The 13,608-nt window shown below is 48.2% G+C and overlaps 1 protein-coding gene across 1 annotated transcript; it reads left to right on the top strand.

Moving 5' to 3' along the window:
* Window positions 1-20: 20 nt before the first annotated feature.
* GPN2 (GPN-loop GTPase 2) lies at window positions 21-12,553 on the top strand. The gene is made up of 5 exons (XM_064363523.1): window positions 21-431; window positions 996-1,152; window positions 2,913-3,073; window positions 4,596-4,726; window positions 8,839-12,553. Exons 1-5 carry the CDS (start codon window positions 21-23, stop codon window positions 8,909-8,911), a joined length of 933 nt encoding a protein of 310 aa, XP_064219593.1. The 3' UTR covers window positions 8,912-12,553.
* Window positions 12,554-13,608: the final 1,055 nt, after the last annotated feature.

Genomic DNA, 13,608 nt, shown 5'->3' with positions numbered 1-13,608 from the left:
GGACCGCGCGCGGGCCGCCCATGGCAGGGGCCGCTCCGACCACGGCCTTTGGGCAAGCGGTGATCGGCCCTCCGGGCTCGGGGAAGACCACGTACTGCCTGGGCATGAGTGAGTTCCTGCGCGCGCTGGGCCGGCGCGTGGCCGTGGTGAACCTGGACCCGGCCAACGAGGGGCTGCCGTACGAGTGCGCCGTGGACGTGGGCGAGCTGGTGGGGCTGGGCGACGTGATGGACGCGCTGCGGCTGGGGCCCAACGGCGGCCTGCTCTACTGCATGGAGTACCTGGAAGCCAACCTAGACTGGCTGCGTGCCAAGCTCGACCCCCTCCGCGGCCACTACTTCCTCTTCGACTGCCCAGGCCAGGTGGAGCTATGCACGCATCACGGCGCCCTACGCAGCATCTTCTCCCAAATGGCTCAGTGGGATCTCAGGGTGCGTCTCAGGGCGGGGAGGGCCATTTTGCAGATGGAGGAACTGGGACAGGGAGGAAAGATGCCACGCCCCTATGTCACACAGGGAGGGAGGGGTTGAGTTGCTTTGGAGTAAAACAGGCTTGAGTCCAAAATCTGGCTCTACTACTGACTCGCTGTGTGGTCTAGGTAAGTCTGTTCATCACTCTGAACCTCAGTTTCCTCACGTGTAAAATGGATGTGTTAGCAGCCAACTTGGCGATTTTTGAAGTATGGAAGGGGTTAATGTAGATAGTGGCGTGGAGATTGTTTTAAGTTTGTGAGCAGAAGTAAATGAAAGAGTGGAATCAGATACCGTGGGATTTAAACATCTTGCCCACTGGGAGGCTCAGTGCAAGACATCTTGTATGGAAAAAAAAGCTTCCTATTTTCTGGGAGAAGGAAACCAGGGTGGTTATTAGAATGAAACAGAGGCAGGAGGAGACTAATAGGAAAAGCTTAGACTTTTCCTCAAGGTCTCATTTTGATGAGGGACTGCTGATCCCTGCTTCTCCGGGCCACTCTCACCCTGTCTCTTCCCTCCCAGCTGACTGCTGTCCACCTCGTGGATTCTCACTACTGCACAGACCCTGCCAAGTTCATTTCAGTATTGTGTACCTCCCTAGCCACCATGCTGCACGTGGAGCTGCCCCATGTCAACCTCCTTTCCAAGATGGACCTCATTGAGCATTATGGGAAGCTGGGTAAGAGATCCTGCTCCAGGCAAAGAGCAGGGCAGCAGCTGGGCTAGAATGAAGCAGACATCTCAGCTGAAGGTAGCTGCCTCTGGTGCCTTGCATGATCTGGTGATTGTAACCACAGGCAGGTTCGGACTCTTGCCCATTTATTTTGTGCCACTCTGCTAGATCTGTTGTAGATTTTGGAGAAGAGAGAGCTACAGATGGTGTTAGGTGTTACAAAGGAACTAAAGTGATATGACAGTGACTATTTGGGAGTGAGGTGAGTGAGCTTTGAAGTAAAACAGGCATGAGTTTAAATTCTGGCTCTGCCACTGAATTACCATGTGATCTGAGTAAATCAGTTCATCTGTTTGGACCTCAGTTTCTCACTACTGCTCTGAGGCATTGGCATCTGGGCTGAGACTGGAATGGTGAGAAGGAGCCAGCCAAGGGAGGACTGTTCTATGCAGAGGCACCAGTAGGGGTAAAGACCTTGTCTTAGTTAGTTTGTACTGCTGTCACAAAAAATACCATAGACCAGATGGCCTAACCAATAAATATTTATTTCTCACAGTTCTGGAGGCTGGTAAGTCCAAGATCAAGACACAAGCAGATCTGGTGTCTGGTGAGAGCCTGCTTCCTGGCTCCTAGACAGCCGCCTTCTGTCCTCACAGAAGGAGGCTATATTCTCACCTGGCAGAGAGACAGAGAAGGGGTGGGAGGCCAGGGACAAAATAGGGAAGACTGAGGTAGAAGCAGGCTGGTACGAGGCAGGAGAATTGGCTAGAGTCCCAGTGGCCAGCATTTTTTTCTTGACAAATTAGTACTCTCCTGAACTGGGGACATCATTCTCTAAATAGCATCTTTAGCCACAAAGGAACCAAGAGAAGACAGATAAAAGGACCAGCACATGAGCAGCGGGGAGGTTGTTGGGAAAGGGAGGTGTCAGGACCTTGTCCAGGGAGGCCAGCTAGCTTCTAGTCTGGACATTGAGTGATACAGAGTCCTCAGCTCACTTTAGGATAGACCTGCCAAGGAGCCCAGATACTTAAGTTTTCTGAGCAGAAACAGGCCACTAGAGGGAGCTCCACCTTACTTCTTTTAGTGGGAAAAGATTTATAAAACTGAATCAGAGACCTCAACATCATGTAGTCCTTATTTTTATTTATTTTATTTTATATTTTATTTTATTTTTTATATTTTATTTTGTTTTATTTTAATTTTGAGATGGTGTCTTGTACTGTCGCCTGGGCTGGAGTGCAATGGCGTGATCTTGGCTCACTGCAACCTCCGCCTCTCAGGCTCAAGCGATTCTCCTGCCTCAGCCTCCTAAGTAGCTGGGATTACAGGCTCCCACCACCATGCCTGGCTAATTTTTATATTTTTAGTAGAGATGGGGTTTCACCATGTTGGCCAGGCTGGTCTTGAACTCCTGACGTCAGGTGATCCACCTGCCTTGGCCTCTCAAAATGCTGGGATTACAGGTGTGAGCCACTGCACCCAGCCTATTTGCAAGTTTTGATCAAGCACTTCTCTGTACCAGACACTGGCATGTATGGCATTTAATCTTCACAACAGTCCTATGAAGTGGGTACCTGCCCATATAGCTGTAAAATAGCAGAGCCAGCAGGTAAAACCAAATGCCTTTTTTCTTAGTAACTTCGTTTTACTCTGTCAACAAATATTTGAGTGCATGAAGACAAAGAAAAAGAAGAAAAATGAACCTTGTCTTCAGGTCTTTATCCTGATACTAGTTGTTCCTGAACACTGGTTTCTCTCTTTAGCCTTCAACCTGGACTACTACACAGAGGTTCTGGATCTCTCCTACCTTCTTGACCACCTGGCTTCTGACCCTTTCTTCTGTCACTACCGCCAGCTCAATGAGAAGCTCGTGCAGCTCATCGAAGACTATAGCCTGGTCTCCTTTATCCCTCTGAACATCCAGGTACTGGAGGCTAAGACAGGAATCTGACAGTGCCTGGGATTCACCAAGCCAAGGGCACAGGAAGCTTTGAGGCTTAAACAGTGGTCTTTGCCCTGAGTCAGACTGTCACCAAGTAGCCTTAGTTTTAGGACCAGGGGCTGTTATAGGGGCAGAATTCCAGTAAAGAGAGTGGACAAACTTTTGCCCTGTCTATTCTGTGTTGCTGGATCCTCTCTTCACATGTTCCCTCCGCAATGTGAAAATGGGTGAGTTTAGAAAGTCATCAGAAAGAAACTTGACCAGGACCAGGGACAAGTCTCTTAAGCCCATTCAACTGGGCAGCTGCCTATTGACTTTGCAAAATGGTACCCAACCGCTGTGACTCTCACCTTCACCCACCCTGCAGCAATAACCTGGGAGATCCAGGTGCATGTTAGATTCCTTTCTGCAGTGGGTGGACTTGAGCTAACTTGTCTCTTCCCTTTCTAATGCCACACTTTTCTGATATGAGGAGGTGAACTCTATAATATTAATCATAACAGTTACCTATTTATGGCTTTCTGTGCTGGGCACTGTGCTAAGGACTACACATACATAATTTTGCTCTGTCCTTTTCACCATGTTATGTATAGACTGTTCTTATCACTGTATGTGGATGAGGAAAAGATTTGTGTGTGTGTGTGTGTGTGTGTGTGTGTGACAGAGTCCCACTCTCACCCAGGCTGGAGTGCAATGGTGCCATCCTGGCTCACTACAGACTTCACCTCCCAGGTTCAAGCGATTCTCCTGCCTTAGCCTCCCAAGTAGCTGGGATTACAGGCGTCTGCCACAATGCCCAGCTAATTTTTGGGTTTTTTTTTGAGACAGAGACTCTGTCACCCAGTCTGGAGTGCAGTGGTGCAATCTCAACTCACTGCAACCTCCGCCTCCTGAGTTCAAACGATTCTTCTGCCTCAGCCTCCCAAGTAGCTGGGACTACAGGCACGTGCTACCACACCCGGCTAATTTTTGTGTTTTTAGTAGAGATGGGGTTTCACCATGTTGGCCAGGCTGGTCTTGAAATCCTGACCTCAAGTAATCCACCTGCCTTGGCCTCCCAAAGTGCTAGGATTACAGGCATGAGCTACCACACGCAGCCCAGTTATAGATTTAAAGCATACATATTTACTGAATGTCTACTTAAGAGAAGTAGTATGCCAGGCACGGGGAATACTGCAACATTCCCTGGTCCTAAGGGGTGCTTAGTCAGGTAGAGGAGGCAGGTGAGTTAATAGGCATTTACTACGTGGTAGGGTTACCCTGTGCCATAGGTATAAACCCAGGGGACTATGGGTGTGCATAGAGGGGCCTATGTGTTCTAATCTGCGTGAGTGGTGGTCAGGAAAGATGGGGTTTATCCGGCCTCTGGGAACATGTAGAACTACTCCAGGCCAAGGAAGCTACATGTACAGAGGCAAGATGGAGGAAGGGATATTTAGAGATTGCAAGCAGTTTTACACACGTCTGTTTCACTCACAGAACTGTTTCTCTCCTTCCTGCTCAGGACAAGGAGAGCATCCAGCGAGTCCTGCAGGCTGTGGATAAAGCCAATGGATACTGTTTTGGAGCCCAAGAGCAGCGAAGCCTGGAGGCCATGATGTCTGCTGCAGTGGGAGCTGACTTCCATTTCTCTTCGTATCCTTGCCACCTTCCTGGCTGTAGCGGAGAGGGTGAGACATGGGGCTCAGGAATGGCCACAGAGGTGCAGTCATCATCCCTGTGGATGACTGGTTTCTTTTTTATTTTTCTTATTTTTCTTTTTTTTTTCTGAGAGGGAGTTTCGCTCTTGTTCCCCAGGCTGGAGTGCAATGGTGCAATCTCAGCTCACTGTAACCTCCGCCTCCCAGGTTTAAGCAGTTCTCCTGCCTCAGCCTCTTGAGTAGCTGGGATTATAGGCATGTGCCACCATGCCGAGCTAATTTTTGTATTTTTAGTAGAGATGAGGTTTCACTATGTTGGCCAGCCTGGTCTCAAACTCCTGACCTTAGGTGATCCACCCACCTCTGCCTCCCAGAGTGCTGGGATTACAGGTGTGAGCCACCATGCGTGCCTGTGGATGACTGATTTCATATTGATCGATTGGGCTTCCTGATGACTGTCTTTCATGTGCAAAGGTGGTCCCTTGCCTTCAGAGTTGGTTGTACTGAGGACAAGGGAGGATATTGATCAATAGGAGCAACAAATACAGAGGCCCAGAAATGAAAGGTGATTGGTTATTTGAGAGAGATGCAGGAGGTCCAGTTGCCTGGTATGTTGTATGTGAATAGGAAAGGACGTTGCAGGGGTGCAGGCAGGGCTGCCGAGGGACGGGCCTGAGTCCCCTACTAAGGAATATGGACTTCAGTCCATTAGTGAGCATTGGGAGCCAGTATTCAGCCAGTATTATTGAACATGATGTGACATGATCAGATGTACGTTTTAGAAAAGCTCTTGCAATTGTGGAAAATGCCTTGAAGGGATGTGAGTGGGGGCAGAAGAGTTTTACAGTTTTGCTAGGTGAGAAGGGTTGAAAGACGTGTAATGAGAATAGACAGGTGTGGATTGGAAAAATACTAAGGAGATAGACTGTAAGAGTCAGTGACTAAATGGGATAGATGGAGCTGGAGCAGAATTTAGCTTCCCAGGTCTCTGGCTTAGACAGTGGGCAGGTGGATGTACTAATCACTGAGGCAAGAAAAGGAGAAAGGAGGAGGTTTGTCACATGGATGAAAGGGACGGGAGCTGGCAGATGTGCTGTGTTCGGGGGTCCATGGGACATCCAGAGCTGTCCAAGAAGCAGCTAGACTTTGGAGCCGGGTTAGTGAGGCTGGAGCCAAGGTCATGGGTAGGTGTCCATCAGGTCACAGAGGCTGCGCGTGAAGCAGGATAGGAAAGTCCAGGCCCTCTAGGCTGATGCTCTCACAGATTCAGCATTTACACAGGATGCTAGAGACAAGAGGGACACAGAGTCTTTGGTGTAGAGGAAAATAATCCCAGCCAACACTTACTGATCTATGTCAAGTCATATGTAGGAAACAAAGCTCACGGGGTAGGGGTTGGAGGAACGAGTTATAAATGATGACGGTAGAGTGTGCAGTCCCTGATGAAGGCATGAAGGAGCTGCCTCACACCTGCAGTTAATGTGGGCCAGTTGGACTGCATGCGATCAGCAAAAGAGGGGAGGAGCAATTTTTTTTTTTTTTTGAGACGAGTCTCATTCGTGTCGCCCAGGATGGATTGCAGTGGTGCAATCTCAGCTCATTGCAACCTCTACCTCCCAGGTTCAAGCAATTCTCCTGCCTTAGCCTCCCGAGTAGCTAGGATTATAGGCACCCACCACCACACCCGGCTAATTTTTGGTATTTTTAGTAGACAGGGTTTACCCATGTTGTCCAACTCTTATCTCAGGTGATCTACCTGCCTCGTTCTCCCAAAGTGCTGGGATTACAGGCATGAGCCACCACGCCCAGTCTGCAATTTTTATATTTATTTTCTAGAGGCAGGGTCTTGCTTCTTTGCCCAGGCTGGAGTGCAGTGATGCAATCATAGCTTACTGTGACCTTGAACTCCTGGGCTCGTTATCCTCCCACCTCAGCCTCCCAAAGTGCTGGGATTACAGACGTGAGCCATCGTGCCCAGCTGGGAGGGGAAATTTATATTTACTGGCAAAATCTTGGCTTACTGCAATCTCCACCTACCGGGTTCAAGCGATTCTCCTGCCTCAGCCTCCCAAGTAGCTGGGACTATAGGCATACACCACCATGCCCAGCTAATTGTAAGAGATGGGGTTTCACCATGTTGGCCAAGATGGTCTTGATCTCCTGACTTAGTGACCCTCCCGCCTTGGCCTCCCAAAATGCTGGGATTACAGGCCTGAGCCACTGTGCCCGGCCGGCCGTTTATTTTTTGAGACAGAGTCTCACTCTGTTGGCCAGGCTAGAGTGCAATGGCGCAATCACAGCTCACTGCAGCCTCGACCTCCCTGGGCTCAAGTGATCCTCCCACCTTACCCTCCTAAATAGCTAGGACTACAGACGTGTTCCACCACGGCCAGCTAATTTTTGTAGAGATGGGATTTCACCATGCAGCCTAGGCTGGGAGGAGCAATTTAAATAGTGTTGTAATATTTTGTACACCATACAGATGGTTCCTAACTTACGATGTTTCAACTTTATGATGTTGTGAAAGCTATATTCTTGAGTAGAAATCACACTTTGGGTACCTATTAACCATTCTTTCACTTTTAGTACAGTTTTGAATAAATTACATGAGATACTCAATACTTTATTATAAAATAGGCTTTGTGTTAGATGATTTTGCCCAACTGCAGGCTAATATAAGTGTTCTAAGCATGTTTAAGACAGGTGAGACTAAGCTATGATGTGTGGTAGGTTAGGTATATTAAATGCATTTTCGACTTAAGATATTTTTGATTTATGATGAGTTTATCAAAATGTAAATCCATCTTAAGTCAAGGAGCATCTGTACATTACTTTAATGTTTATATAGTATTTATATATCTATATACAGGATTCTATTCACAAAACCATGCATGCTTCATTTAACAAATAATTTGAGGAATTTTCAAGCATATTTTTAACCATATACATTTGTGCTGGTTTTAGATTCTGCCCGACCCCCTTAAGGTTCAGCTGCTCTCTGTAAAAGAGTAGGGACTGATACAAAGAAGGGGGTGGTCAGCTCTGCTGAAGGGTAGGTGGGTAAGAAAAGCTTCATGGAGGCCGGGCACAGTGGCTCACGCCTGTAATCCCAGCACTTTGGGAGGCTGCAGCGGGTGGATCATGAGGTCAAGAGATCGAGACCATCCTGGCCAACATGGTGAAACCCTATCTCTACTAAAATACAAAAAAATTAGCTGGGTGTGGTGGCGTGCACCTGTAGTCCCAGCTATTTAGGAGCCTGAGGCAGGGGAATTGCTTGAACCTGGGCACGGAGGATGCCATGAACTGAGATTGTGCTGCTGCACTACAGCCTGGGCAACAGAGCAAGACTCTCTGTCTCAAAAAAAAGAAAAGAAAAGCTTCATGGAGGCGTGGCACGTGAGTTGCATCCTTTTAAAATGAGGGTTAGCCAGTCTAATGAAGAAGGAAAGGGAATTCAGGTTAAAGAGAACTATACGCAAAGGCATAGGGATTCAAAGTTGTCACAGGTTTCAAGGGTTGCAAATAAGATGGCATGGGCCAAGTGTAATGACTTCATGCCTGTAATTCCAACACTTTGGGAGGCAAAGGTGGGTCCCAAAGGAGGATCACTCAAGGCCAGGCAACAGGGGCTCTGAGAGTGACAGGCCCAAGGTCCTTCTCCCGGGATGGGTTGGAAGAACTGTTCAAACCTTGGTTTTGCTGGTGTATAATCTAAATTTCTGACTTTGGAGTCATTTAGAACAGCCGTGGTTTCCTAACATAGCCAACCTAGCCATGGCCAACCCCCGTCTCCTGGTCAAACCCCTGACCCAGACATCGTCAAGATTTGAACCCCCAGGTCTGGATCCAGAGCATGTGCCATAACGCAGCATTGGAAGGTTAGCACTCTCCAGTCCTTTGATCCTCAGCAGTGTGTGGAAGAGGCAGATAGCGGAGCATTTGAGTCTGGATGTTTCTGGAGGCTTCTCATACCCAATCCCTATAATTATATGGAAGAGAGGGATGGACGTGGTTGGAGGGTAGGCATTAGCGGAGGTCAGATCCTGCCCAGACCAGCTCCCCATCCTCTGCCTATGCTATCAGCCTTGACACACCCTTCCTCAGCACACTGGGCATCCAGGAGAAGTACCTGGCACCCTCGGACCAGTCAGTGGAGCAGGAAGCCATGCAGCTATAGCAACAAGGTGGACCCTGGAGAGCAGGATGCATAACCCAGCGCTGGGAAGGTGGAAGCTCCTGGCTGCAGAAAGTACAAGCTGCAGACCCAAGAGCAAGTCCTCCCAGCCAGAGCTGGCGGGTTGGCAAGGGGACACTCAGCTCTGCAAAGGACTTCTGGCCAAAAGCCAGACATGGCACCAAGCAGAACACCCACCTTGCTGTCCGTGGTGTCCGTGAGCTCTGGGCCCTGCCACCAGAAAGTTGAGCACTGGTCCAACTCAGGCTGTGATGGAATGTGCTATAATACAAGAGTCTTCTACTTTTTGTGAATTCCAAACTTTCCTTGAATCCCCCAGGCCCAGGGGTTTGGGAAAGAATGAGGGAATGTTACCTTCCCTTGGAATAATCAGTATTTCCCCAAAGCATAGGATTCATCATACTAGAGGATTCACATTCAGCCTCCAGTCATGTGTTTTTATTGATCTTCAGGTTTTGGTTTTGAGGTTTGTTTTTTAAAAGATGGGGTCTCGCTATATGGCCCAGGCCGAACTCAAACTCCTGGGCTCAAGTGATCCTCCCACCTCAGCCTCCTGAGTAGCTGGGACTACAGGTGCAAGCCACCGGGTCCCCAAATCTTCAGTTTTATCAGAGTCTCAAGTTTCAGCTTTCACAGACAACACTTCCCAGCTAGACCTTTATTAATGTTTTATATTCATTGTATTTGTTTTAGGGGTTTATTCTACTTTTGGCAAGTGTTAACTAGTTTTCCATTTACAGTAGTGGCTAAAAGTTTATAAAAATTAAATACAAGGCTGGGTGCATTGACTCACACTTTGGGAGGCCAAGGCAGGCAGATTACTTGAGGCCAGGAGTTCGAGACCAGCCTGACCAACATGGCGAAACCCCATCTCTATCAGAAAATACAAAAATTAGCTGGGTGCAGTACTAGCTACTTGGGAGGCTGAGACAGGAGAATCTCTTGAACCCGGTAGGTAGCTCACCTGAAGTCAGGAGATCAAAACCAGCCTGGCCAACATAGTGAAATCCCCACCTCTACTAAAAATGCAAAATTAGCTGGACGTAGTGGTGCACGCCTAGAATCCCAGCTACTAGGGAGGCTGAGTCAGGAGAATTGCTTGAATCTGGGAGGTGGAGGTTGCAGTGAGCCAAATTGTGCCACTATACTTCAGCCTGGGCAACAGAGCAAGACTCTGTCTCAAAAAAATAAGTTCTGTAAAGAAAAATATTAATTATATAATTTGGCAGTTGCTATGGAAGTGTGGCAGAAATTAAGAGGGCTTGAAGTTTTCTTTGCTCTTCTTGCAAGTGGCTGGATTGTTTATATATTTTTCAACCAGTAGGTGGCACCCTAGCCTTATTTTTTGCAGTTGTCATTTGGTGGCAGAAGGAGCAGGACTGATGGCCTGGGCAAGACTGTTACACAAGTCTTATTTGCATACATTTGAAGTTTTTTGTTTTTGAGACAGTGTCTGTCATCCAGGCCAGAGTGCAGTGGCACAGTCTTGGCTCACTGCAACCTCCTTCTCCAGGGTTCAAGCGATTCTCCTGCTTCAGCCTCCTGAGTAGCTGGGACTACAGGTGCGTGCCACCACACCTGTCTAATTTTTCGTACTTTTAGTAGAGATAGGGTTTCACCATGTTAGCCGGGATGGTCTTGATCTCCTGACGTCATGATCTGCCAGCCTCGGCTTTCCAAAGTGCTGGGATTACAGGCATAAGCTACTGCGCCCAGCCTGCATTTGGACTTTTTTTTTTTTTTTTGAGATGGAGTCTCACTCTGTTGCCCAGGCTGGAGTGCAACAGCACAATCTTGGCTCACCACAACCTCTGCCTCCCAGGTTCAAGCAATTCTTCTGCCTCAGCCTCCCAAGTAGCTGGGATTATAGGTGCCCGCCACCACACCCAGCTAATTTTTGTATTTTTAGTAGAGACAAGGTTTCACCATGTTGGCCAGGATGGTCTCCATCTCTTGACCTCATGATCTACCTGCCTCGGCCTCCTGAAGTGCTGGGATTACAGGCGTGAGCCACTACCCCAGCTGGACTTTTCTTTTTTTGAGATGGAGTTTCACTCTTCTTTCCCAGGCTGGAGTACAATGGCATGATCTTGACTCACTGTACCCTCCGCCTCCTAGCTTCAAGTGATTCTCCTGCCTCAATCTTCCAAGTAGCTGGGATTACAGGCATGCGCCACCACGCCCTGCTAATTTTGTATTTTTAGTAGAGTTGGGGTTTCTCCATGTTGGTCAGGCTGGTCTTGAATTCCCAACCACAGGTGATCCGCCTGCCTCGGCTTCCCAAAGTGCTGGGATTATAGGCATGAGCCACTGCGTCCAGCCTGGACTTTTTTTTTTTTTTTTTGAGACGGAGTTTGTTACCCAGGCTGGAGTGCAATGGCGTGATCTCGGCTCACTGCAACCTCCGCCTCCTGAGTTCAGGCAATTCTCCTGCCTCAGCCTCCTGAGTAGCTGGGATTACAGGCATGCGCCACTATGCCCAGCTAATTTTTTGTATTTTTAGTAGAGACGGGGTTTCACCATGTTGACCAGGATGGTCTTGATCTCTTGAGCTCGTGATCCACCTGCCTCGGCCTCCCAAAGTGCTGGGATTACAGGCGTGAGCCACCGCGCCTGGCCCAGCCTGGACTTTTTAACACATACGAAGTGGTTGGTTTTTTGGAGTGCTTCCACATACACAATCCTCATTAGAGATGGACAAGATGGGGAAAATTAAGCCATTACCCACCCTACAGTGAGAAAGCAGAAAGATGAGTTTGGACTTTGGTCAGCCTGGCTCTCTCATAACCCATTTGCTGACTAAATTGTGAGTGTCCCTCCTTTGGTATACTTATTGGTGAAAAGTCACGGCCCTTGTCCCACAGGTTTTACAACCAATCAGGAGAAAGAAACTAGGCACCTATAAAGTACTACTGAATCATAGATAGTTCACTGGTGGTTTGGGCAGCTGGCACATTGATTTTACAGACATCTGTTCTGAAACAGCATTGAAATAGGACTGACTGTGCTTTGCTTTCTGCTTTTGGCAGCCAGAGCCAAAGGCAGACAAATGAAGGACTATGAGGAGGCCACTGTGGCTGGAACAGTATGAAAGCAACCTCAACTCCCACGCCTGGCTGTATAGGGGCTAATAACTGGGTGCTACTTCCCAGCCTCTTTCATCTGAGAAGTTCAAAGCACCTCACCCCTATTAACACCCTACAGAGTAGGTAGGAAGTACTAGTAGAGCATGCCAGGGAAACTGAGGCCAGGAGGCACAGCCTGGGGCTAGCTGTGAATCACCTGTGGGTCCTGGAACCCAGGAATCCTGACGCCCAGGCTACTGGACAAATCCTTCATCAGGGCGTGAGGGTGGGTGCTATGCTTTTGAAAACAGTACCAACGGCTATGGTCATGGGTTTTGATGCTTGCCCATCACAGAGGCCCCAGATATCACCAAAACAAGCCAGATGCTGAAGGCATCCTTTACAACTTTATGGCCTCATACACAAACACCTTCAGCTTTATTTTCTGCAGCCATGGAGTAGAGATGGTGGAAATAATCCAAAGCCTTTATTTTCAGGCCATGGTTTGACACCAAGTGTATTTTCTTCCCTAATAAATGTAGCTTCTTTCTACCTTCCACTGGCAGCAAAATGATTTTCTGTTCTCTGCATATCCTGAGGGGATGGAGAAGAGACAGCACAATGCAGAAAGGAAGATGTCTGGGCTCCCACTGAGGCCTGTGGGGTGTGAAATGTCTAAGGTAGAAGAAAGACCATCCTCCAGTATGGCTGGCATGTGGCGGTCATCCTTGATTTTTTTTTTTTTTTTTGAGATGGAGTTTCACTCTTGTTGCCTAGGCCGTAGTGCAATGGCACATTGTCGGCTCACCGCAACCTCCGCCTCCTGGGTTCAAGCAATTCTCCTGTCTCAGCCTTCTAGATAGCTGGGATTACAGTCATGTGCCACCACATCTGGCTAATTTTTTGTATTTTTAGTAGAGACGGGGTTTCACCATGTTGGCCAGGATGGTCTCGATCTCTTGACCTCGTGATCCACCCGCCTCGGCCTCTGAAAGTGTTGGGATTACAGGCGTGAGCCACTGCACCCGGCCTGTTTTTTAATTTCCTAATAAATATAGGAAAGTAAAAAACTTAGAAAATGAAAGAAGGCCAGGCACTGTCACTCATGCCTATAATCTCAGGATTTTGGGTGGCCAAGGTGGGCAGATCACCTGAGGTCAGGGGTTCAAGACAAGCTTGGCCAACATGGCAAAAACCCGTCTCTACTAAAAATACAAAAAAGTTAGCAGAGCATGGTGGCACACACCTGTAATTTTGGCTACTCAGGAGGCTGAGGCAGGAGAATCACTTGAACCAGGAAGTGGAGGTTTCAGTGAGCCGAGATTGTGCCATTGCACTCCAGCCTGGGCAACAAGAGTGAAAGTCTGTCTCAAATTTAAAAAAAAAAAATGAGAAAATGAGTCACCCAGAATTCCATAACAGAAACTTATATGCAATCATCTGTTTAAAAGAAAAATAAGGGCCGGGCGTGGTGGCTCACGCCTGTAATCCCAGCACTTTGGGAGGCTGAGGCGGGTGGATCATGAGGTCAAGAGATCGAGACCATCCTGGTCAACATGGTGAAACCCCGTCTCTACTAAAAATACAAAAAATTAGCTGCGCATGGTGACGCGT

The sequence above is a fragment of the Aotus nancymaae genome, unplaced genomic scaffold, assembly GCF_030222135.1.
Source record: "Aotus nancymaae isolate 86718 unplaced genomic scaffold, 86718_ANA_hifiasm-v0.15.2.pri h1tg000053l, whole genome shotgun sequence".
NCBI classification, from domain to species: Eukaryota; Metazoa; Chordata; class Mammalia; order Primates; family Aotidae; genus Aotus; species Aotus nancymaae.
This window is presented reverse-complemented; position numbering and strand designations above follow the sequence as displayed.

What these genes read in the sequence shown, in the direction of transcription:
- GPN2 (XM_064363523.1), top strand. Translation starts at nt 21, where the DNA reads ATGGCAGGGGCCGCTCCGACCACGGCCTTTGGGCAAGCGGTGATCGGC. An exon ending in TGGCTCAGTGGGATCTCAGG is followed by an intron (nt 432 to 995) that starts GTGCGTCTCAGG and finishes CTTCCCTCCCAG; the next exon opens with CTGACTGCTGTCCACCTCGT. An exon ending in TGAGCATTATGGGAAGCTGG is followed by an intron (nt 1,153 to 2,912) that starts GTAAGAGATCCT and finishes TTCTCTCTTTAG; the next exon opens with CCTTCAACCTGGACTACTAC.